The following is a 25,441-nucleotide window of genomic DNA, read 5'->3' on the forward strand; positions in this document are numbered from 1 at the left end:
AGGAAATGACGAGAAAGAACCCCCCACACACACAAACTCCCCAACCCCCTGAGAACATCAAACAGTGGTAATTGACACTCTGGAGAAGAAGCTAGTGACACCCCTCCCTCCACCCTCCCATTCATCCTTTGTCTATGGAAGCTGATGACAGTAAGGGATTAGTTGTTGTTTTTTGTTCTTTTTCTTGGCAGTAAGTAAAATAAATCCAGATGCGGACGCATTATCCAACTGTGGGGCTGTGAATGTTCTTTGCTATTCCAAATTAAGACCCATAAACTGCTTCATGGAAATAATAAAGATAAGAGAAAGTTAAGTAAGAGGAGGTTGCTTTTCCAACTTGGAAAAAGTATATGAAAGTAAGATTGCTGTGGTGTGAATAAACACTTCCTGGAATGAATGTTATTGTTGTTAAATCTGTTTATCCTTATCTGAACCCCCTGCTACCTTTACCCACTTTATCTCCCCTTCCCTTTCTCGTCTATCCTTCCAGAGGCAACAGACCAAGGGGTTGGTGGAGGTGGGCGGCGAGAGCTGAAGTCGGTTCCCTTCATCAGCTACCTGTCGGCGCTGCAGAAGAGCCAGCTGTTGTCTGACGACATGGTGAGCGGCGTGGAGATTCGCTGCGAGGAGAAGGGCAGCTGTCCAGCTGGCTGCCACCTGTGCCATCACCAGACCATGATGGGAGGAGTGTCGGGGAGAGGCCGCAGCGGTAACGGCAGGAGCGGAGAGCAGCCCTCCCCCATCCCCGTGCTGCTGGAGGTCAGCCGTGTGGTGCCCCTCTACAGTCTGGTCCAAGACAACGTCACCAAAGAGGTAAGAGGGTGGCACTGGTGAGGAAGTTAGTCCGCGCACTTATATAGCTTTATGTTGTAGGGACAAGTTTAAGTTTTAGTTTTAGGGTTTGGGGAACATTTTAGGAAAGTGAGGATATTTTTGCCCCAGTAGGTATTCAGTTGTGATGGTTAAAGTTAGGATAAGGGGCTGAGGAATTAGGTTAATGATGAGTCACAAAAATATGGTAAGACTCTGGAAGCTCTGGTGTGTGTGTGTGTGCGTGTGTGTGTGTAGGAGTGGGAAAGAGAGAGGATGTGAAAGTGACCATATAACTGAAGAATGACAAAGAATCAAGTCAGGAGATGTGACGCATTAACAGACCCACTGAAAGCAAAAACATCCACATCCAGGAATCAGCCTTTGTCTCTTAATTATAATCTCGAACATATTGTTGAATCAGATGAAAATCCACATACTGGGGTGGTGCGTGGCGCAGTGGTTAAGGTGGCCGCCCCATGTAGAAGCTATAGTCCTCACCGCAGGCGGCCCCGGTTCGAATCCCGCGTTGGGCTGCCCTTTCATGCGTGTCATTCCCCCTCTCTCTGCCTCCCCCTTTCCTGTCTATCTCTACTGATCTATCAAATAAAGGCAAAAAAAAAGAAAATCCACGTACTATCATCAGTGTTGTGGTTTCTTTTGAATTCATTCATCACATTTTATGAGTGATTAGTTTATATGAATGGAATCTGTGTGAACTTTGCATAAAATTCGACAAGGATTTTTACCTTGATATCTGAAAATACTGTCAATGTGATCCAAATTAAAATGTGTGCTTTCTGTGTCAAAAGCACCTTGAACCCTGTTTGTGCAGAAGGCTAACACTGACTATCCTGTATATTTCTCTTATCTCCATCACCATGCCATGTGGTGGTGGCGTAGCTCTTCTTTCATACTGTACTTGTGTATTGTCGTTGAAGCGATGCAGTTATAAAGATTCACCTCTAGGTGGCATTAGTTGGTTGACTTTGCCCACTGGAAATGAACACTGTAATACAGAGGGCATGAAAACGATGACATCATGGTTTTCTCCTCTTGTGGGGAAGTCGATGTGTATATGTGTGAGATATATGTGTGTTTGTGTGTGTGTGTCTGTGTCTAAACAAGCATACACAGCTGAATGTAATATCAGCTTAATGGCCACATGTTGGGTGCATGATTCATCCTGTATGAGAAGTCTTTGGATCTTTGTGCAAGTTAATCATATCGGATTTCTTTTCCATAAGGTAATTTAGAAGGGGGCTCTGGCTGCACTTGACATTTAGTTTACCACATTCTGCTCTGTTTGGATTTCATCTTGACATTGTCTCGCTACCTAGCATCCGGCGCATGTCTCCTCTGTGTGTGTGTAAGCCAACGCAGAGCTGTTTGCAGGTGACTCACACCCAACACACATGCATGCACACGCCATAGGGAGCAGACTGTTTCACGCCGCCACATCCCCCCACCACCCCAATCAAGCATCTAATTACCTTACCTTCTGAAATTACTGCAGGCAACAACAAGACTAGAGGCAAACACGTGCGCGCACACACATATCATATGTGTATATGCACTCGTGAGCACACACACACACTTACTCATATCGCATACAGACACACAACAAAGCCACAAAGCCCCCCTATACGTGCCACCCATAACAAGCACCACAGCCCCAATGAAAAGAAGGCACAATCAATAGCAGACGGTCCCTAGTGGGCCTCATCGATAGCTAAATGTGAGGAAGAGCAAAATGTCTCTTTTCCATCTCTTCCAAACACCTCACTATCCATCCTTCTCTCTCCCCCTGCCCAACCCGTGGTCTTCTGGGGATGTAGAGATGTAAGAGGAGGAGGAGAAGGGGTAGACTGCAGTGGATCGCTCTGGCAAGCCCCTCTGAGGTAGCTTGAGGCAGGATTATTAGCTTCTTATTGATGTCATCGACCTCTTGGGAGGGAGGGGAGTCCATCACTCCGCTCCTCTTTTCCTCTCTTTTCTCTTCTACTCCTGGCCACTACTGCTGCTGCCGGTCTCAAAAGCACATACGTATATTGCATTAGAGACGAGTGACACAACAACCTGCCCCACACACACACACACGCACGCAACCATTCATTCCCTCTTTCGCTCACCCTCTCTGTCTCCCTCTTTCAGTCTTTGTGCGTGTGTGTTTCTGTCACACACACTTTTACTTGAGACTGTCTTTCTACTTGGCTGGGTCTGTCGGGAAAGACGGCTGCCGTGTTGAAAAAGCTTTCCCAGAGATGAGGTTCTTTTTTTCTCTTTTTTCTCTGCCTTAAACCAACTGATGTAATCAGAATAGAGGCTTAGTTGTCCAGCTTATGATTAGGTCATACCTATACGTGTATACCTATTTATATGCATGCGTCTTCGTATGCCAAATACTGGGCTTACATGGACCTGTCACTCTTTCTTTGGCTCCAATCCTCCCTCCTCTCAGCTACCTGCATCTTTCAGTGGCCTCTCCCTGGCTGCCTGACTGTTTGACAGGACATGTCATGTCCCTTTCACATCAATCTCCTCATTATTAAGCCAGAGGGGGATTTTGTTACAGTGTGAAATTACCCCCTCTTTGAAAAGACCACTAGCAGGACTGAAAAGAAACACAACTAAATGGCAGAAAAGTAGACTGGCATGTCTGCCTTCTTCTTAGCTTGCTCTGTGTGGCTCTGTCAAAGAGGAGAATGGGGAATAAAGTATTTCTTTGTGCATGTGCCAAGTACTGACATTACCATCGACTAGTTAAGGATTTGGGGAAAATAATACTTGGAGGACTGATCCTATCAGACAACAGTGGATAGTTATCTGAGTATTTCCTAAAACATGTTCAAGTTGGTGCAGCCCAACAGAGAGAAACATCTCTCTTGAAGAATCTATACTTCTGGTTTAATCAGAAAACATTTTTCATGATATGTGGCTCCAATATTCACACAAATACAGAAGAAAACAACACTTATAAATGAACTCCTTCCAGAAGTCTCTATTCTGGATAATTAGTTTGATACGATAAATCAGCTGTTCCTTCATTCGGTAGAAGTTGTAAATTAATCCCATTTTCCTCCATTGCATTTTTATCTAATTTATATAATTTTATTTTCATTGTTGGTATACTAATTTATTGGTTTATCTTTATAACAATGGAAGGAATTTCACCTTGAAAAAGCTGTGCGTGTGCACTCATCAGTTGCATGTCTAGCTAAATGTGTTGATACTTCATTGTCTCAAGTGGTCTGTAAGATACTCAGTTATTATGTTTTGCAGTTGGAGGGAAAGGTTTGAGGTTTACTCCCTCTCAGACTTGGCTTGATTTACTGTAACCCTGGTCTTGACTTGAATGTGACTGGAACTGGTTTTGGAATTGGCTTGAACTCGACTAAGGTGGTCTTGCTTACAGGCCTGGAGTGTGCACGCAAATACACACACACACACAGATACTCCCCTGTTTTAGTGCCAGAGAAAAATACCTCAGTGGATAAATAAATAAGCGTACGCCTGTGGAGCTTGCCAGTGGTCCTATGTCCCGTGTTGCTGTGACTGAATTATGGCAAACCTTTTGAACAAATTGGTTGTGAGTTTAATGGGTCAGAATGCTCTATATCTTGCCGGGCGGCCGCTGTCGTGCTCTCACCATAACGTACTACTGCAGCCCCTGGCAGGGGCGTGTCTAGGATGGTTTGAGTAGGGGCAGGAGGGGCTCGGAGGAGCAGCGTTTGCACCAAACGAAAGAGGTAGCAGCATTACACAGCAGAATAGATATATTCGTGAAGGGTGGGAGGAGCCTGCTTTCGGTATCCAGTCAAGAGAAGAGTTAATACAAGGCAAATAATGCCTAATTTGGTATCTTGCAGCTAGCATCCTCCCATTCTATAATCTGCTGATCAAGATGCTGTCACAATGTAAAAATAACACTATTTATAGCTCTCGTAATGTCAGCACATACTATGTTCTTGTCAATATCAACAACAACCGTAATTACATCAGCAATAGAAGACTTGTTCTTTATGCCATAAATGCACTGCAATACACTCAATCAAAAAGAAAGATCTAAGATAAACAATCATAATAATACCCACAAATCTAATATATCTGTGACATGAATGATACAGAGGCAGTACTGGGTTGCAATTTTTTCAGACTGTTTAAAAACAGGTGCCTATATGAAATTGTCATAGATTTTGTACATTGGAACCTTTCTTTCTGGTCATATTGGCCAATGAAACAACACATAAGAGACTCATCAAGTATGAAGCAACTTTTCTTTTTGTATTTCATTAAGACTACCAACTACAACCTGAAAAATGTGAACAATGTTTTGTTACATTCCTCAAAGGTTTTTGACCTTTAAGCACATGGGGAAATTATACACCGAATATGATATCCCAGTGTTTGATATGTTATTAAAACATAACATTGTGTTTTGTCACCTTTTTCTGTTGGCTTTGTATTTGTTGGCTTGGGTTGCTGTTTTGTAACACACAATCAGATATGAGTCTAACAGTTTAATTGACATTGCGGGAAATGTCAGGTCAGGTTAGATGGAAACATCCTCAGATAGAGTCGGCACACCTGAAAAACAATACCTGCTGTTTGAGGGTTCTCCAGTGACATGGCAATCCCCCATAAACCTCTGGGTGAACCACCCTCCCATCTGTCCCCTGTGTCCATTTTCCTGGAAGTACCAATTCTGATAAGGTTCCTAGAAGCGGCCCTTTGGTTCCCTTGTTAACACCATTAGCCTTGAATGATTGGAAGGGTCACATACACATATTCGTGTCCATGCACACACACACATGCACGCACTTAGGTCACCATTGATGGTGTCCTGTGTGTGCTGACTTAGACTCTTTAGAACTGCTGGTGATCATCTTATAAATCAATACTGCGGGCCAGCTGGCCAGTGTTTTCATGTATTAGCCTCTGAAGACAGACAGTAATATGGTCAGCTTAGACTAGACAAACAGATTAATACATTAAAGAGGTCACAATGGCCTCCCTTGCCTTCTTGTAAGTCACGACAGGCTTCTACGAAAGTGAAAGGTCCAAATAGTATTTTGGTGCCAGTGAGTCTGCAGGGCCCAAATGACGTCAAGGCTTGGAATTTGCGGCCGGAGCTGTTGCTGATGCTCAGTAGCCTCGCTGCTCACTGATCTTGTCTTCTTCTCAAAGCAGGGGGTGATTACATTTCAGCTCAATTTGTTCGGTATCGATAAGGTCAATGCAGATGAATTGTGGCATATTTGTGAAATGGTAGACCAATGTGTTATTGTAACCATGGGGGCATCGGCACTTCCTGAAAGCGAATCTGTCACGACAGCACATGAACTGTCTTACATTGTTACAGTCTTTGTCAAAACACTTGCTTTTCAAACATGAAACAGGGCGAGCTTAGGTTCGTTACTTACCTTTCCCCCTCCTGGCCAACACATGATGTATATGGATCTATAGTGTTCTGGGAAATGCATGATCTTTAGTTAATCAATAAAGTGTAGGGTATCCTCCTGTCTTCAGCCGTGGCTGGTAGTAACTGCATTGAGCACATAGAAGTGTTCTCTCCTGGGCCTTTCAATGTGTCTGCCGTTTTTGTTTTTTCTTGCACGAGCAGGACATACTGCTGTCTCCACCACCACACACTTGACATATCATCACTTTACATGCATTAGCTAACTATCACTTTTTTTTTCTTGCTTTCCTCCAAATCCTCATCCCTGTTTTACCTCCTGTCCCCCCCACCCCCACCCCTCACACCCCACCCCAACCCCCCACCTCATTCTGTAAACCACAATTAGATTCCCTGTTTACCCAGTGGAGACTGGCTTGCATTACTCTTCAAACATAAACACGGCGGTAATCGCTTTGTCTATTTTTCACATGTGCAGCCATGCAATCAAGCGCACAGACCCATATGGGGTTTTTCTAGGAATCTGGTGGTGGTAAACGCATGGCGGTCCTGTGGTCTTTCTCTCTTTTGCCCCTAGCAGCGGAGGTCATTTCTCATATTTGTCTAGTCTGTGTGCATGCACAGACCTTGAGTCCAGGTTTTTTCTTGTTGCCTTTTGTCTGTGGCCTGCTTCCCATTGACATGAGGTGGCAAGACCCCTGCTGCTGTTGTTTTCTGGCAGCAGTTAGCCACATGGATTCAGGCAAGGGGGGAAAAATGTAATAACCTTTTTTCCCCTTTTTGGTTTTCCAAAGGGTTATTATATAGCCATGGATAACAGTCTTCGCCTACCCCCCTATAATAACTGCTCATTCACCAGGATCATTTAGAGGGGCTTGTATTGGAGGATAAATAATGGGAAAGCCTTGACTGCTGATGGATCCTGAGCCTGTCGCACAGTAAGGTGGGGGATTCTTTGAGAGTTGGGAGTCTCCTTTTTTGCACCTTTGTTTTTCTTTTCTTTTCTTTTTTTTTTCTTTTTTACCTTTGTCTTATTTGCTTTGCTCTCTCCCTCCTCGTCTTTCTTTTTTCTCACTCTTTCCTCCTCTGCTGCCCGTTTAGGTCTCTTTCACTCTCAAGATCCTCTGCCTTGAGTGAAGGCAAGTGGTATTGGAAGAAGTCAGTTCCCATGAAAGTCTGTTGAGCCTCCTTTACAGCTAACAATGCAGTGTTGTGGAAATGCTAACATCAGCTTCTGAGTGCGTACCCTGACTCTTTTTTTTGGCCAAGCCGTCTGCCTTTCTGGTCAGGACTATGCCCAAAGTCATCTCAAATGTCACTTCCACTAATCAACACACTGCAGAAATCTTCCTTGGCATTTCTCCAATGAAATGAAACAACCAACTGTGGAAATCAATCATTAATTGGAGTGTGAGTTTGCATGTAGGCGCTTGCATGTGCGCGGCTGTCTTAAAGATGTGTGTGGTCTCATCAGTTCCTTTGCTTTCGGATAAGTGAATGTCATGGTGTATTGGAACAAAGGAGTGGCTCCTCTCTGCTTTTTGTTGGATGGCTGGTACCCAGTGATAATGTTTCCACATGGTTCCAGTGTCCTATTTTTGTGACCATGATCAAGCACATCTCCAAAGTTGTCTGCATGAGGCAGCGTTGCCAACCAGTTTGAGCACATAAATAACTGAGTGCTCCATTGATCCATAGTGTGAGAGGGGGAGCCAGAGGGCTGGCGAACTCCCTTGAACTCACTCTATATCATGCCTGTGGCTTTAGGGAAAGCCCTGACATTATACTTTATTGCTTTGACGGTTATATTGGCATTTTGCTGCCTTTTAGAGGATGACTGAGCTTCTGCCTTTGATTTTTCTTTCGCCCGTTAATGAAGCAGCACAAGGAGATGTTAGGAGATGATGTCATCTCCTAACATCTCACTACCCACCCCCTCCGTCCCCTTCACAGACAGACCGACAGCGACACCGACAGATCTGCGCGCATGCACACACTCACACACACACACAAACATACGCATAGAATGGAGGAAGTGGGGAGTGTCACAGCTTTCACATCTCCATCATAAAAATCACAGTGCGTCTATGATATCACAGTGTAAGCTTGTCGATGTTAGTGAGATGTTCATGCCCTCCGGTAATTGGGAACGGTGGGTATGAAAAGGTCACTGAGTGTGTGTGTGTGTGTGTGTGTGTGTGTGTGTGCACCTGTGTGTGTGTTCTATCTTTGTGAGACCCATTTTGAGCTCTGGACCTTGAGAGAGGACACTCTTTCAAAGCGAGGACTATTTGGCTATACTTCTCACCTCTTCAAGGGGCTATTAAAGCAAAGCTGAGGTTTGACATATTAGCACTCATGGGTCATTTTAGGCAGAAAGGCGAAAGGAAATGAACATAGTCACTGAAGAGTCATCATATGTGGGAGTGTAAGGATGTGTGTCTGGGATATGGAGAGGAGTAGTGGAGAAGGTGGGCGGGGTGGGAGATGGGGGTGGGGTAAGCGTAGATGGACGGGGAGCGCATGTTCTAAGAGATAATTGCATTTCTCTCACCTGTTACCCTTTACAGGCCTTCAAGAGTGCCACAATGAGCTCATACTGGTGTGCTGGAAAGGGCGATGTCATTGATAACTGGTGTCGCTGTGACCTGAGTGCCTTCAGCAAAGATGGCCTGCCTAACTGCAGTCCCCTCAGGCAGCCCATGTAAGTGTGAGGTGACACTATGACACCTAGGAATTCATGCACAAGAGAGATTTCATGGATGCATGCACTGATGCACACTCACATATGCACGTGGACATACACACACACACACACAGACACGCACACCTGTCTCCACTGACTCCTGAGGCACTTGAGAAAGTTGTAGACACAAGCACAGTCCCTAAAGTTCTAATAGCTGTCAGTCGGCCCTTACACCCCTCTGAAAAAGAACATGCTCTCATTCAAGGTGTCCTAACAATACTCCTGAGGCCTTTGTGAGTCATCCACCCCTGCTCTTGTTGTCCTGAGAACTTTTAAAGAGAAAGGAGAAGTTAAAAGGCCAAGTCTTCAGAGGATAACAGTACAATGAAAGCATTTAATTAAAGAATGAAAACAAAATATGCCTATTAGTATATTACAATCCAGAATGAATGCCAGCACTTACTGGCACCACTGTAGAATAATAATAAAAGTTTAAAAAGGATAAATTATAGCGTAGCTGCAAGAGAAGATTCTGGGTTCCAAGACCTGATGACATTTGCACCTAATGCATTTTCAAAGGCACTGGCCACATTATCAGTTATAAGCAAATTTATACTTTTGCCATAATTCTTGGTTGAGGTAATGCTTTCACAGATTTGATGGCAAAGGTACAAGGTTGCAGTGTCTGACCAATTAAATTTGAAATCTTAAACTTTGCCCACATTCAGACAAAACCAAAGACGTGGCCTGTCAAAACACTTTTGGTAATGAGTGAAAATGCCATTGCCCAACAAGGTGACATCAGTTGAGCAAGTGTGGACATAATCTAACATACAGGTGTGCAGTATATGATACTTATGTATTATACAATGCTATACATACATATGGCATTGTACATACTTCTATTTATATTATGTGTATTTTTTATTACAAAGTTGTTGTTATTGTATTTGTTTTTTGTTTCATATGCCTGCTGCTGTGACACAGATCTTTTCTTCTGCATTAAAATAAAGCATTTACCTTTCTAATTTAACACAAGAAGGCTAAAGTTTTGACAAGAGATTATGTTATACAAGTATTGCACAAGTACTTTTAGTTGCTTTTATGGCTGTTTTGTTTGTGCACTGGAAAACTGGAGAAAAAAGGGTGCGGTTCCACAACCAGAGTTTTGGTCAGGGCCCATGCCTCCTGGCACGACAGGGGCAGAGAAGAGTCACTGCAGCAGCCAAATCTCCAACTCTGACCAGTGCCAGAGTGTAAGACCTGTAAAAACCTGCAGTACTTCTTATTATTGTCCATGAGGATGAAACAGTGGCATGCTTTTTATGAAAGGGGGATAACCTACCTCTCTCACGCCATTGTCAGGGACACAGCTGGAGGGCAGGCAAAATGGAAATACTGTCCTTTTATCTCTTTTGAGGGTTTAAAGCAGGACGACTGCACAGGGAACACTGCTGGAGAACAGGTGGCATCGGAATGTTGTTTTGTTCGGAGCTGCTGTTTTCCATATCTTAAACTTTGTCCCGTCTGTGTCGTCCTCTCTGTGATTAGTTTGCGCCTAGCCCCTTACCTGGAGCCCTCAAGCACAATGGTGGCCCTGGAGTGGATGGATGTGGAGCCTCTGATTGGTTGCAAGGTGTCTGACTACATCATCCAGCATAAACGAGTGGAGGATCCCTCTGAAGCGGAGATATACACAGGTACAAAAACTAAATCTGAAGCCTGAGTTGATTAGCATTTTCAGTTTATTTAGTGCTCATATTTATTGTTAAAGCAATATAAACAAGCATTGAGAATCAGAATCATATCTGTATTTGATTTATTTTGGTAGTTTCATCCGTTCTTTTGGTTGGCAGTGTTTACCACCACTGCTCCATTTCCTGGTGATCATCACTTTCTAGGTGGATTTTTTTTATTTCTATTCAACAGTATTCATATTGGTTTTCAACTATACTGTCACCAGATGTGGGAATCCGTAGGATTAGAGGATCTAAATTGTATAAATTGGGGTAATCCTGTGAAGGCCTCATGTCCAGCTGAGTTTGGGAAAGGTTTGCAAACAAAAGGAAAATGACAACTACTTATTCTTCTTCAGTTTCTGCAAAGAGAGAAATCAGTGCTCCCGGTCAATGATAGGATAATGATGAGAGCAGAGAGGACAGTTAAATACCAGAAATGAATGAAAGAATATGTTAGATGAGTTTGTGGGAAGATACGGGATGGGAAGAGTTAAGTTACATTTGCGGGAAATGAGGTTAAAGTTGTGGTCCAGAGACAGAACAGAGGGAGGAGCCTCGGATGAGGATGGGGGAATAATGACGCAGGGCAATTTATCAGGCGCTGTAAATGGTGCTGCTGACCATTGTGCCGTAGGGGCTAGGGGGGGAAAGGAGTCATGGTTGTGACGAAGGGGGCCGGGGTGAATCAGAGGAAGGGTGATAGGGATTTAATAATATTGGAGAAATGAGGTGGTCTGGCTGAAGCTGGCTTTAGTCATTGGGAGGTATGGACAGGCCATCCATCACCCCTGGGAGGAGTGCTGATGAAGCGTGGGCACCGGCGAGCGAGGAGAGGGTACAGACAGCTAGACACAGGCATGCTGGCAGAGGTGAGGTAGGAAGGGGCAGATGGTGTGGGTGACTCACTCTGCTATGTGCCAGTCACCACTATAAATCATGTCATAACAGACAGTGTAATATACAGATCAGAAGTCATTGTCTTCCACATTTCCATTTGTCTTTTTCTCTTCTCTTTATGTCTGGACTCTTTATCTCTACCTGTGAGTCATGTTCTCTACTCTGTGAACTTCTGGACAAAGCTACGAAACTTTACTGAGTAACAAACTTAGTGGAGTGCATCCATTATGTGTTAGGGTTTGATGTATATGATCCTGTTAGTGTGGAATAGGTAAAACTAACAAACAGGGATCTCTGACAGGCTATACGTTCTCTACCATATACGGTAGGTACAGTATGCGGGTGGCGCCAGCTGCCACTGCAAGTACTGAAAACTGTAGCTTCTCAAAACCCCCATTGTTCTCTAAAATGTGGGGATCAAGATTGCTGATACAAACTTGGAAGGCATCACCGGGGTAGATTTATGAAATAATAGCGGCCTCTTAAAATGATCAGATCTTGTTCTCTGAACTCAGCAAATAAAAAGGCGTAGTGTTTGAGAAGTATCATTTTCTCACACTTACTCTGACTTATTTTGAAATTATTGGATTTGTACTCCCTTCACCATTTGCTGGCGTCTTATTTAAGGACCATCTCAGAGGCACTTTCTAGGAAAACGGGAGTTCTTATGATGAAGCCAAAAGCTGAGATAAATCAGACGTCCAGTTTATCCATGTGCCCCGCTCACCTAAACTAACATATTCATCTCATGCTCTTAGGTTCAGTTATTCCTAATGCTTTTTTTCTCTCAGTGTTGCTCCTCTTGACTTTCACAGACAGATACACATGCACATTCCCCTGTGGAAGCTGCCAGTGAAACCAGTCCTCTACTGTTGGCCACTGAGCAGCTCTAATGGAGCAGTTTGGGTATAAATACTTTGCTCGAGGGCATCTTGGTGGTTTTTCGGAAAGCAAGTGTTTCTCCTTCATTTTCCCTGTTCATATTTTCCAAGACTGTGTGATGATTTGAACCAGTGAGCTTGCCGTCAAGCCTCCTTCTCCAACATCTAAGGGCGGGTACACACTAAAGGATTATTCGGCTGATTTACAGTAAACCATATTCAACAATCTAGACCATCGTAGGGAAAAATCTTGATCCAAAGCTTAGTCAAGGCTGATACTTGGCACCGTATGGCAGTGTGAGGTGTTCAGATTCAATTTGAAAGTGTCTAAGTGGGAATGTTATGGAAAAAAAAAAAAAACCTTTTCTGCGGTCTTGTAGTCAAATAAGTGCAAGAGAAGCAGAAATATGGTGCCACTCAGGTTTTTATGTGATCACATTGCTGAATTTGAACAAGCTATTCTGAACTGTATTCAGTTTGATGTCAAGACTGAAAAAAAGGGTAAGGGCAGTTTCATCAGTACTAAAAGCTTATTACAATGTCTTTTAGTAGTTTAGCCTATTTGGCTAAACAACAATCAATCAGAAAATGAATTGTCATAAAAGCACATCAAATATACTTAGAAAGAAAAAATAATAATTGGAATCAATTGCTAAAGAACTAAAAAAAAACTTTGAGCAGGTACAGTCAAAAAGTGATGCCTTGGCTAAAATTCAGTGGTCTCAGTATTTAATAGGAGCATCTAGTGAAACCAAATTCAGTGTAATGTAACAGCCCTGCAATAAATCCTTTTTTATGATAGGTTCAGATTTTGTTGAAACTGTTAAAGCTGTGTTGATTCAATATGAGTATCTTGGAGACTGGTGTTTGTGCTGCTCTTGAATTGAAATGCATTATATTATACAGAGAGGTGTTTCTGTTGGTCAGCCAAAGCTCATTGATTTGAGTGGGGCGGACAAAAGAAAAGCACCTGTCAACAAAACATAATACAATTCAACAGCATTACAAACTAGAGCCACTAAAATGATCATATAGTTACACCAACACATCTTAACACAGTTTCAACAATAAGAAAACATTCTAACCTTTTAGATTTATTGCAGGACTGTTGGACTGGAAAGCATTAGTTTTAGCCAGGCGCTCCGACTGAGTGATGAGCTGGGACAAAAAGTACTGTACATGTAAAGAATAGCTATATATGGACAAAAGCATTGGAGGCAGAAAGCAGATGAGACACTGATAAACATGGTGTGGTGCAGAGAGGGGACTTAGGCTGTCGCCAACATCGTCAGTAGTAGGCTGAGAGCAGCACCTGCATCCAGGGGAAGGGATTCAGCCGGCGCCGGCATCTACAGAAGCTGAGGCTGCATCCGCATCCATTGCCAAGTTGAAACATCGCTTCAGGCTGGTGTCTGAGAGAGAGGAAAGATAAACAGACAGCCACACACAAACACTCAGCCATGCTGAGCATGAGTCACACACTCGGAGCACACACATTTAGCCATGTGCACACTCATACAGATGGCAGACAGAGAGTGTAGAGATGCAGACACTTGGATGCAGCCTTCACTGGGTTCCCAAAGCCATGTTTCTATGTCAGTTCTGTCTAGACTAGGATAGGAGAGGAGACTGTATCCCTCCTGAGCTAGACATTTTAAAGGTTAGTCATATGACGATAAGAATAAATAGGTGTCTTTTCAGTTTCAAGGTTTCCACCGATTTGGCTTCTAAAATTGCAAGAGGAACTTGATTCCAGAGATTTGACTAGGAAAATGTTGTGTGCTACCTGCTGTTCTTCTTTCCAAGGAGTCTGTTTTAAAAATAGATTACAGATGTTTTATCAATTCAGAATGTGTTTACGTATTTAAACTTTTCTTGTTTAAGTGTTAGATGGACATAGGACATTAAAAAAAAACTTTTAATGACATCTAAGTAGTAAATATAGCCATATGTTTTTGGGTTAATATGAATAAATCCTTATGTCTTCAGCTGAACTTACACATTTCATTATATCCTTATTATGAGTAATTCAAAAAATGTCATCATAAGTTGTTTTCCAAAACCTTCAAAATAGTTCACCCACAAATTGGGTGACACTTTCATCCATGATGATAATCTGATTCAAATGATGTAATGTACCACTAATGTGGATCTGGTTTTTCACTTGTAACAGCTTCCTGCATGAATCAGGATGCAATCACAGAGTCTTTGACTGTGAATGATACCTTCTTTTAAGCTAAAATTCATTAATGTTACTACCTCTCTTCATAACTTAACTACAGGGGATGCACATTTTCTAACAGTGGACGTCAATATTGAGTGTCAAAGTCGTGAGTGCTGTTTTGAAGTTCTAAGCCCTCCATCACGATGCTGGGCGGTGTAAGGATCGATGACGTTAGCTTGCTGGCTGCCTAGGCCTCTCCCTGCAATTTGTCAATTTCTTGCTCAGTCTAGTCTGGTTTGCGTCTGACTCTAAACACAAATTCATCACCATTCATTAAATTAGAGTGACACTTTTCTGCCGTCATCATTTCAAATGAGGATAGCTCCTTGTTTGGCTGTAAACACAGACAGGACAACAATATGCTCCCAAACAGCAGGACAGTTTATGCTTCCACTGGCGTCCTCATGGTGATTCAAGAAAATTGGGCATTACATATAATACGTTAAGTGTTATTATGCTTTTTTTTGCACTGGCATGTCTTCCAGTCTCCCTGACATGGCCTCTGAAACCAGGCACCACAAGGATACATTTTTCACTTTTTACATCCTCTGTTGACATCTCTCACCATTCCTTCTCTGTTACCTTGTCTTTGTGCCTACTTTTTGTAGCAGGAAGGCTTTAGAGTGGGATCAGGTCATTTTGTAGCATCACCCATTTGTCTAACATCTGTACAAACCATCAACAACAAGGCCCCTGTCTCCAATCCCCTTAGATCACCCCACCTATCAGTGCTGTTAGGAAAAAAAAAAGTCATCTATTCTTGAAGGTTTCTCCCCGGTCCCTCACAAATCTTCCCTCTGAGGTCAACAGTGACTGGGAGATGGACTTTGCTGTTTGATGTGCATGGAGTGCAGCTGAGCTCTTAGTTCATATATCTTCTTGTTTATATGGACACCGTGCTCTACTAGTAGGTCTCAATATCCTGACCATCAGCCAGGTCTGGATCCATGTACAACAAATGGTTGTAAAGCATGGGAGAGAGAATTGTACACTATCTGTGACAACACGCAACACCTCAAACATCCCCACATGTTGACTCTTTCTTAACAGATGGTTATCATGTGTTCCATATGATAGGACCTTTCATTGACCTAACAGAAAAACAATGTAACCAACCAAGAAGCTGCTCTATTGGTGCTGTTTGCTCTGGCTCTTTCAAGGATATTTTACAGCTGCCATTGACAAATAGTAAAACCCTGAAGTGCATTGACAGTATCAACAGGCTCCAGTACTGCTGTTGTATTGACAGGTAATGCGTGCTGCTCTCTCAATTACCCTGACATACACCAGAGTTGGTCTTAGCGTTCACATTTACAGTCAATCACAGGGGCTTGTCTGCTCACTGGCACTTGGAGAAAAAAAGAAAATCTCATGTCAGTAGCAGATACCTCTCCCTTCTATCTGTGAAATCCTCCCATTTCCACATAGTAAAATCCTCTTCCAGGAATGTGAGCAGACAGGGCCTGGTGTGGCTCTGATCAGCTTTGTTACCTCCTGAACTTTACTATCACCAGAAGCTCCCCACCTCTCATCACTGGAAACGCTGCTGTTCATTTGGATCTGATAGAAGCCAGGGGTTGTGTGGGTTTAGGAACTTAAGAACATAAGACACTGCTTTAAATCTTCTCTTATTTTTCTTACCCCTCACCTCCTCCATGTAAGCATTACTGCTAAGCACTTTTTAATGAGGGTTAGGCAATATAAACTTATGTCTATGGGCAAAAGCATCACTGGCATTTTACCTTCAGACATTGTTTTTTTTTTCTACATATAAACTTAATTTTCGAAGAAGCTCAACACACATACACATAGACATACTGTAATTGCGGTCATACAGAGATAGTGACACGAAGGTAACCCTTTCATAACAGTAGGACCTTGACTGATAACATGGGAGCAACACCTATCCTGTACATCATAGAGATGCTGCCAAGCACTCCTGCTGATCTTTGAAGAGACTTAGGCACTGTTGCATACCCATTAATCATTCCTCAATACTGAGGGCCCATAGGGAATCGGACACAAAAAAACGCGTGACTTCAGCCATACATAGTCAGCGATCATTAATGCATTGACAACAATGAATCTAATGAGGGTTGGGGTAGAGTGCAAAGGGATCTCACCCAGTAACAGTGACACATCATGACCATGACATCCAGGTTAGGTCCACAGAGAGGCCGTGATCATCTCAGCCCAGAACAATCGATCCATCCTTGCAGCAGCGTTGAAGGTGGGGACACCATGACATTAACCAGTCATTGGTCTGTGTAAAATAAAGCCACTGAAAAAGGGAGAGAGTGCAGTGAAATCACCATGTAGTTTGGGGAAGTTAGTGCCAAAGGAGGTGTGTTCACGATGTGCTGCAAAAGTTCCAGCCACAAGAAGTCAACAGCAGTGTCTTCTACCAGAGGGTGTTTAAATCACAACATTCACCCGGTCTTTGTCACAAAAACTAACAGTGGTAATGAGGGTATTGTAGACACAGTCATTACTGCCAAGATTCAGTTCCGCAGGTTAGTGTGGAAGAAGTCCGAACACCGCTCGTGCCAGATGTGCAGATGGAGCAGACGCAGTGATCACCTTTTCCAATAAGGCCAGGAAGGCAAGAGGGGAACTGAGTCACTGAGATGAAGCATAGGTGAGGATGAGGTCATCCCAGATTGGAGCTAATTGTCTAAATAGCATGTATTCAAGTGCTGAAAGCAGACATACTGGTGAGATTTGATAGTGTGCACTCTCCAAATGTTATGACTTGTCCTGATTGGCAGGCAACTCTAAATTTGTGGCAATGAACAGTACCCAAGTTTGTAGACCCCATAAGAAGACAGTGACTGTGAGAAACACAACTACACCATGGTGTTTAAACATTTGGCAAAAAAAGAATAACCTCGTATTTAAAGATATGGAGCAAATTGTCAAATGAAGCCCTTCTGGTGGTACATCTGCTTGCACATATGATACCACAGGGTGACCAGCAATACAGGGTATTTTGGAAATGTTGTGTTTAATTCTGTATCTTATGATTTACAGATGATTTACAGCTGTTTTTTTAGTGAGCACATTTGGAAAACATCTAAATAACGTCTAAGGAAGGATTTGTATGAGCTTTAATCACAGCATTGTGATTGCCACAGTAATCTGCAGGTAAAATTGTAGCTCAAAACAGTCGTTTAACTTCAATGATTGTAATCATACCAATAAAAAAGGGGAATATCATATAGTAGTATTTGCTACTACTTTGTCCCCCATTTAGTCTTTTTATCAACATTTAATGAAAAATTGTTTATGAAGTATGATACCCAAACCTGTCCATGGTTGTGCACCCTTGTGAAGTTCATTTTACAGTCCCCTATGGTTTCAGTCACATCAGTGATGGATATGCTCAGATGAGTGATCCACTTCACTGGGCCTCATGCAGGCCTCTAGATGGCACACCAAGGCAGAGGCAGCATTCACAGAGAAGCCTCTTAGAAAGGCAGTGCTGATGTATTGGTGCGGGGCTCAGCATTCCTCTACAGCAATAGGTCAAAGCAGCTGTGATATGTAAGGAGATATTGACGATCGCAGACATTTGATAGCAGCATAAAAATGGATAAATGCTAAAAAATATTCTCTAGAGGTAGCTTTAGTGCCTGGAACAGACAAAATAAGTGACAAAGCAACAAATATTCAGCAACAGTAAGTTATTTAAATGATACTGTACTGACATTGAAAGCATGTCCCCTTAACCTGGGCTTCAAATTACAAATACAGCCTTCTAAGGTTATTTTTGATTTAAAATTTGGTACGAGACCAATACTAAGGAGCTCATCTGGTTTCATTTAAATGGGGTAAATCCAAGGTGCCACAGTACCGTGAAAAACAATGACTTTGAAACCGACTGAACACCTTATAACGTGGTTGCAACTGCAGGTTCTCATGCACAAGGTTGCACGACTGTGTTTTGACTGCATGGAAATAATTAGTGGCTTACCTAAGCTATAATGTCAGACATTCTTCAGCTCTGTTTCCTGTGTATCTCACTGGGAGTTCCCAGAAAAAATGTAATGTGCCAAAAAATGTAATGAAATTTGTCTAATAAAAGGCTTAACCAAAAGTACCCCTCATTGGCGGGATTCAGAACGCTTCTGGGTTCCATCATCCCATTTTTACAATCCCTCTATTGTCTCGTCAGCTGCTAATTTGCGTGGCTTGTCCTTAAATCACAGTTATGCTGAGGTGACACTTTTTTGTGAAAGCGCTCATCAGCGTAGCACTGTGCTTCCCACAACTCTCACACAAATGCACACACTTGGCGCTAATTAAAAACCTGTGAGTTTCTCTCTGTCTGTGTTGCGTCACCGCTGTATGACACCTGATTTTGTGACATTAAGAACAACCGAGGGCACGACGGAGCAGGAAAATTACAAGGGTTGGCAAGAACGAGAAAGTGAGAAGAGATTGTATGAAAATGTGGAAAAGTGAGAAGAACGGAGTAGGAAAAAAATAGCAGGCAGAGAAGACAAAAGGAGAGGAAAGAGAGATCACAATGTAGAGGAGAGGAGCAGGGACGCAGACAGCACCAACAGTGAGGGTTACACAGCAGTGATGTCACCTCATTCTGGCACGGTTGGACTGAGAAACAGATTAGCCATTTGATCTTTGCCCTTATTTTAGGTCCAGTTTCCTCCTCCCAGCTCACCCAGCCAGATTATCAGGACACATGACATGTGGATCTTCCTCTGCTTTACTCTCCTCTTCTGTCACATACCTTATACCTCCACATACCTCACTACTTTCCTCATGTCCCCCTTTCCTTCTGCGATCAGGGTCAGTGGTATCCCCCTCCCCTATTTATGTAACAGCTCCATTATTGGTAGAGACCAAGAATGCCCCTCCAATGCGTCGATAAGCCCTCATTCAAAGAGATTGAATTATATGGAGATAAACGGTGTCCTTGAGCATGGGTGCAGATAACAGATTGGAGTGACACAGCTGACTCTCTTTGTTTTGTTAATTAAAGATGACCTCATCGCTAAAAATGGACGCTGTGCACCTCCTCGTCACGAGCCTCGCCATCAGCAGATTGCAGATTGCAGGCAGGGGGCCAAGGGCTTTCTGCATTCCCTTTCCCTTTTTGCTTCCTTTCCCATTTTGCCTCATCACACACAGTTATCCTCTCTCTCTCTTTGACTTTCCTGATTTCATTTTTTTCCTACTTTGCTCAATAACCATGACTCTCTCTCTCTCTTGGCATCGCTTATGTAAATATGGACAACTTAATGTGTGTTTGTGGAACCTCTAACTCACGTTAGTGGATTTGTGCTCAGATGTAATTGACACAAGACGAGGATACGTCCCCTCAGTGCCTTCCTTTTCAATCACTGTTTCAATTATGTGCTGTGGGGCATTGCGTCCCTATCACTCATACAGATGCTAATGAGATTTTTGGATGCTATGTATTGACAGAACTTAAGGGTGATGTGGGCTTGGTCTTTGTTGAATTTTGCGCTAGCTAAAATCGATTTAAAATGCATTTAAGCATTAAATTGGGATTGATTAGTCTCACTTTGCAATTTAGGCCACTGCAAACACTTAAAGTGGTAGAAATAAATATTTAGTCATGATGGAATTGCTCTCTGCATTAATATACAGTAAAGTACCAACAAGCTTAGATTTACTTGACACCACTATAGTTATTGCCTAGACACATTTTGTTGCTGATACAGTATCTGTGCTACATTGTTGTAGTTTTCTTAGTTGACTACACACTCAGAGACGACAGCAACATGACAGCATTCTGCAGCAGGGTTTATAGAGAGACACAAACACCAAACAACCTGGAAATATCCAAGGAGCAACCCACCTGTGCATGGAGGTACAGGCTTCTTATAGTCTGAATATGGTCTGATAAGATACAAGATACTGTTGGGTGGTTGGATTGTATTGCTTTACATTTAAAAGTTATTACCCATAGAATATTAAATTAATCTTTTAACCTAAGACATCACTTTAATCGTTCTATGAAAAAAAAAAGGATTCAATTGCATTTTTCATTTTACCATTTGAAATGCCACACAGTGTGACAGGACAACAATCTAAATCTAGCAAAGTATTATCAGAAACTATGAAGCCCTCACCTCACCCTTTTTTTTATAGGTGAACAGACTACGAGAACTGGCCTATAACCTGGGTGCACCTGCAGCCACAGACCAAGGCTTTTATTGTATATCCAATGCTTTATTATACATAAGCTTTGCCATAACATACTCCAAGTTACAATCCTGACTGACTGCCATCATGTAGAGTGACCATCACACAACACCTATGCCAGCCAGTGCACAGAGTTAAAGTGGTTGCACTTTAAGAGATGGGCAACACAATTCCTAGCGTTTGTACCACAGAGCCAGCTGAATCCATCAGAGCCCACCAATCTTGCGGTACAGCAGGTGGAGGATGGCAGTGCACATCAACCAGTCAATACAGTGCAGCATCACAGTAAGACACAAGCCAACAGCCCGTCAACACCCAGAGGTTTATTCTTAGTGCCAAGTCCAGACCCAGGGGGAGACATAGCCACAGTCAAAAGAGCTAGGGGCAGTAAAAACAGACCACACACGGGTCACATCAAAATAGTAGACATGTACCCAGGGGGCCATTAGTCTGTGACGAACCACCACACCTGACCCAATTCCTTGTTATGCAGAGCCGTTTTCTTGTCAAAGAGCTGAGGCAACCCTGGAATGTCCAGCACTTAAAACAGACAGGACATCGACCATGTTGCCACATAAAAAGTAAGACGAGGCTTGGGAAGATGAGAGTTATTCAATACATTCACAACAATTTAATGAGAAAAAAAATGAAGTCATATTTGATTCATCTGTCAGTTTGATCATCAACAAGGAGATCTATATTTGCCACTTGTAGCTATTGTCCCTCAGTTATGACCTAATTTCACCTTCCTCCAATATCATCAGTCTACAGAGCTGCAGAAATATTATTGTACTGTGTGTGATTGACAGGTTGACAGTGAAATTAAACATCAAATTTGTCCCAGGGGATAATGAAATAATTAATACATTCATTTTTGGCATTATATCTGCTTAACCTGTTTTCATTCAGACCAATATGTTACTTTAGTTTCTAATATCACATCTTATGTTTGATTATACCATGGCCTGGGTGAAAACTCAATTATTATTAGCTGGAAGGAAGTTGATTAATTTCAGATAACTGTCTGAAATTAATCAGACAGTTATCTGACGTAATACTCTTATTACTCCCGCAAATGAACGAGTTATCAAGATGCAAGTGTTCCACTGAGCTGTCCATTGTGTTTCTTGCTGCTCAACAACAACATACATATCTCATAAGTCAGTACTTTCGGGAAATGTTTTGTGAATAGTTTGTGTAAGGAACAAATTAATAAGGGAATTGGAAGATTGGTGTTGAAGTGCATCGGATACTCACTTTGGGAGGCCTGGCCATGGTTGGCAATCTGTCACTTCCTGAACCTAAATCTAAATTCCCACAAGAGGGTCTGTCTGTTGTGTTTATATATTTTGAATACCACACTCCACTTTCCCTCTGTGGCCACCACCAGGTTGATTTTTGCAGCTTTGTGAAATGCATCTCAATTTACATTGCCATGGGATTTGATACAAATATTCATGTCTCCGTCCACTCTTTTTTTGACAGGAGCTTACATGTTCGCATGTTATACATTTCGTTCTTATCTTTATCAGTATGGTAATGTTGGCAATAAACTTTGACTTTACTTAAGACAACTTGACATTATGGCTCATAGAAACAGGAAACAAGTGGACAGCTGCTTTGTTTCGACAGCTGCTTTGTTTTGCCGCTACGCTGATGATATTCTGTTCTGCTCCTCAGATAGGTTAGGATAAGAAAAAATACCAAGAACATCTGCCCAATGTACTGACTGCATACAACATTCAACATATATTTTCATGCTACAAAAATATGTTATCATAGCTGATATGATGTTGATCTGTTGAATGATACACTAAAGCGATAAAGAAAGCACAACGCTTCCAGAAATGTGGATGAACTTTCATCTTACTTTTATTTTACTTTAGAATGACACTGTCATCCTGAAAACTAATTTTATTTGCATATTTTTTGCTATATAATTTTTTTAAATTCATTTAACTAAATGTGAATAGCAGCATGATTGTTTTTTGCAAAGTACAGGTAGGTGTTTTGTTGCAGCATTTTGTTCCTGCTTTACTTGAGTGAAGCTTCACTCTTCAGATAAAACTCCCTCCTGTCAGGTAAAAAAAAAGAAAAGAAAAAGAAGCTGCTGGCAGTTCAGTGTATATCAAAGATGACACATGGCACAGTCTACATCCAGGCCAGCACAGGGAGGCTCGATGACCTGATACAAAGGACTTGTTACACACACATTGTAATGGCAAGGACAGTTCAAGTTGAGTTTATGTGTATGTGTGTGTGTGTGTGTGTGTGCGTGTGTGTAAGGGTGATACAGAATGCGCTTGAGTACATGACACAATGCTGCTTCAGAGTGCATAACATTTCAGTCTATTTTAGCTTTCTGTCTCAAACAATGAAAAAAAAGTGTTTTCATAAATGAATGATGTATCTTTCTGCCAGCACAATGTCTCTAGAGGGTTGTCCAAAAGGATGTCCCTCTACCCTCTACCTGAAAAACTTGGACAATTCTATGCAACTCAGCCTGCATGGAGAAATCTGTTTCCCACAGTGCTTTGTTGCCTCCTCTAAATATCTCCTTTGGATTTTATTAGTAAAATTCCCTCATCTCAACTGGAAGACTCTCTCAAACATAAGCACTTAAATGTGTGTCTTGTTTTTGTTTTTACCCTGAGTTTCCTGCCCTAGGTGGCACTGTGTGACACAAGCTTCCATGTTACTTTCCTCTATTTATATACATATACCTGTGTAATGTCTACTCTGTGTGTGCGTGTGTTAGAGTGAGAGGAAGGGAGGAAGGTGACGTTGCATAGGCTCTGTGTGGGGAGTTGAGGCTTGAGTGCTGACAGTTTAACAGAAGAGGCCCCTAGCAAGTTTGGCAGGCCACAGGAAATATAAAGCTTGTGATTTGTTTGTTAATATAAAGCTTGTGTTTTGTTTGTTTAAAAAGACTCCACTGTGATATTTGAGAAAGAGTGAAAGGTGAACATGTAAGAATAAATAGGGACCAGCCCATACCCACATGGTGATATACCCATGTTGATCATTTAATGAAAACAATTTAACAAAAAATTTTTTATCATCATAACATAATTTCCAAACAAACGTAAAACATTTTGAATTATTTGAAATCTTTTCGAGGTGCTAAGATTGAAATATTAGGCATTTTGTATTTTCTCAAAACCAAAACCAACTACTTCTATTTGACATAGAAAAACATTCTCAACAGCATTACAGCCAATATATTGTTATAGTAATAAAAAGGACATTGTACTACTGTATTTTTAACCTTTAATTATTCACTGACACATGTAAACTTAAAGTTAACAGCTCTGGAAAGGAAAGAAAAAGGTAATTAATACATTAAACTGTACTACACTGAGCTCATAGCTAAGAAAGTGAATAAACAGTGGTTTACTGCAGTGATTTTGTTGTTCTGCCACTTTCCCTCAAATTTCCTCTTTGGGCAGTTAAAAAAAAGCCCTAATGTGTGAACCCACTGACCTTGAGGATTTACACGTACTCTCTCTCTCTCTCTCTCTCTCGCTCTCTCTCTCTCCCTTACACACACACACAGTCTCTCTCACTCTCTCACACACACACAGACATGGCTAATGGCTGAGGCAATTACACTGTGCCTGGATACAGTACTGTAATTGAAATGATATGTCAGGGATAACAGTATAGCAAAGTCTGGCTTCCAACATCAGACGAAATGCCACCGCGCCACCATGCACACACCCGTCTCTACATCCAGCCACACAAGGGCAAATGAGGGGAGCGTGTGTTGTGCTTGTGTATGTCTCCCTGCATGTAATTGTCCATATACACATGCACTGTTTGTTGCACATTTTGCATTGTAAACTTGAACTTTCTGTTCACTTTTTTCCCGCCTAAAGCTTCTGCTACAACCCATATACTATCCATGAAGGAAGGGCCTCCTCTTGAATTTCCCCTCCTGTGCCCAGCTCCATCCCCTCCTTTTTTTGTTTTGTTATGTGCCAAGGTTTTCTGAGAGGGGTTTTCCTTGTCTTCATAGAAACTGGGTCAGTCTGGGTCGCTGTTGTGGTCCAGAAAAGCCCTTTGAGACACTGTATATGACATCGGTCTGTGCAAATAAACTGAACTTGACTTGTTTGCAACTACATCATAGTTATGAGGCCTGTGTGTGTTTGAATCAGAGAGGTTCTCTGTGTTCGCTGTCGGTCAGCCCGTCTCGTCGTGTTCCCATGATTTGCTATTATTTGTTCCCCCTTTCTGCTTACTAAAAAGGTCACCTGGCATTTACCATCGCCATGTAAGCTGGAGAACACGCAAAATGGCTTTTACCGTAATAGAATTTTCGGGGGCCTTAATTTTTGCCAGCTGCGTGCTGGTTTGGCTTTGGTATTGACAGAAATGTTGACGGACCTCAGGCCTACCCATGAGGAGCCCCTCACAAGGGTAGAACCATAAATGCTGCTTCTGGGTGGGTTTTAATGTCTTATTCTACAGTTAATGCAGGGGATGTTTGTGTAGCATTACCTAATACTAGATTGGTATGCAAGCACTTAAAGGCTACCACCGTGGAGGCAGAGCATGATTGAAAGTTCTCACTAAAGTGCATGTGTGCCA

The 25,441-nt window shown here is 42.2% G+C and overlaps 1 protein-coding gene across 1 annotated transcript in view; it reads left to right on the forward strand.

Annotated features, from left to right (window-relative positions):
* astn2 (astrotactin 2) overlaps positions 1-25,441 on the forward strand; it is a 267,819-nt gene that overhangs the window by 222,872 nt on the left and 19,506 nt on the right. The window contains exons 17-19 of the mRNA XM_085793310.1: positions 491-813; positions 8,800-8,933; positions 10,467-10,615. Coding sequence (XP_085649436.1) covers positions 491-813; positions 8,800-8,933; positions 10,467-10,615 — 606 coding nt within the window. The remainder of the gene's footprint in view (positions 1-490; positions 814-8,799; positions 8,934-10,466; positions 10,616-25,441) is intronic.

Source organism: Trachurus japonicus, chromosome 12 (assembly GCF_045865225.1).
Source record: "Trachurus japonicus isolate A0001 chromosome 12, Traja_1.0".
Classification (NCBI taxonomy): domain Eukaryota; kingdom Metazoa; phylum Chordata; class Actinopteri; order Carangiformes; family Carangidae; genus Trachurus; species Trachurus japonicus.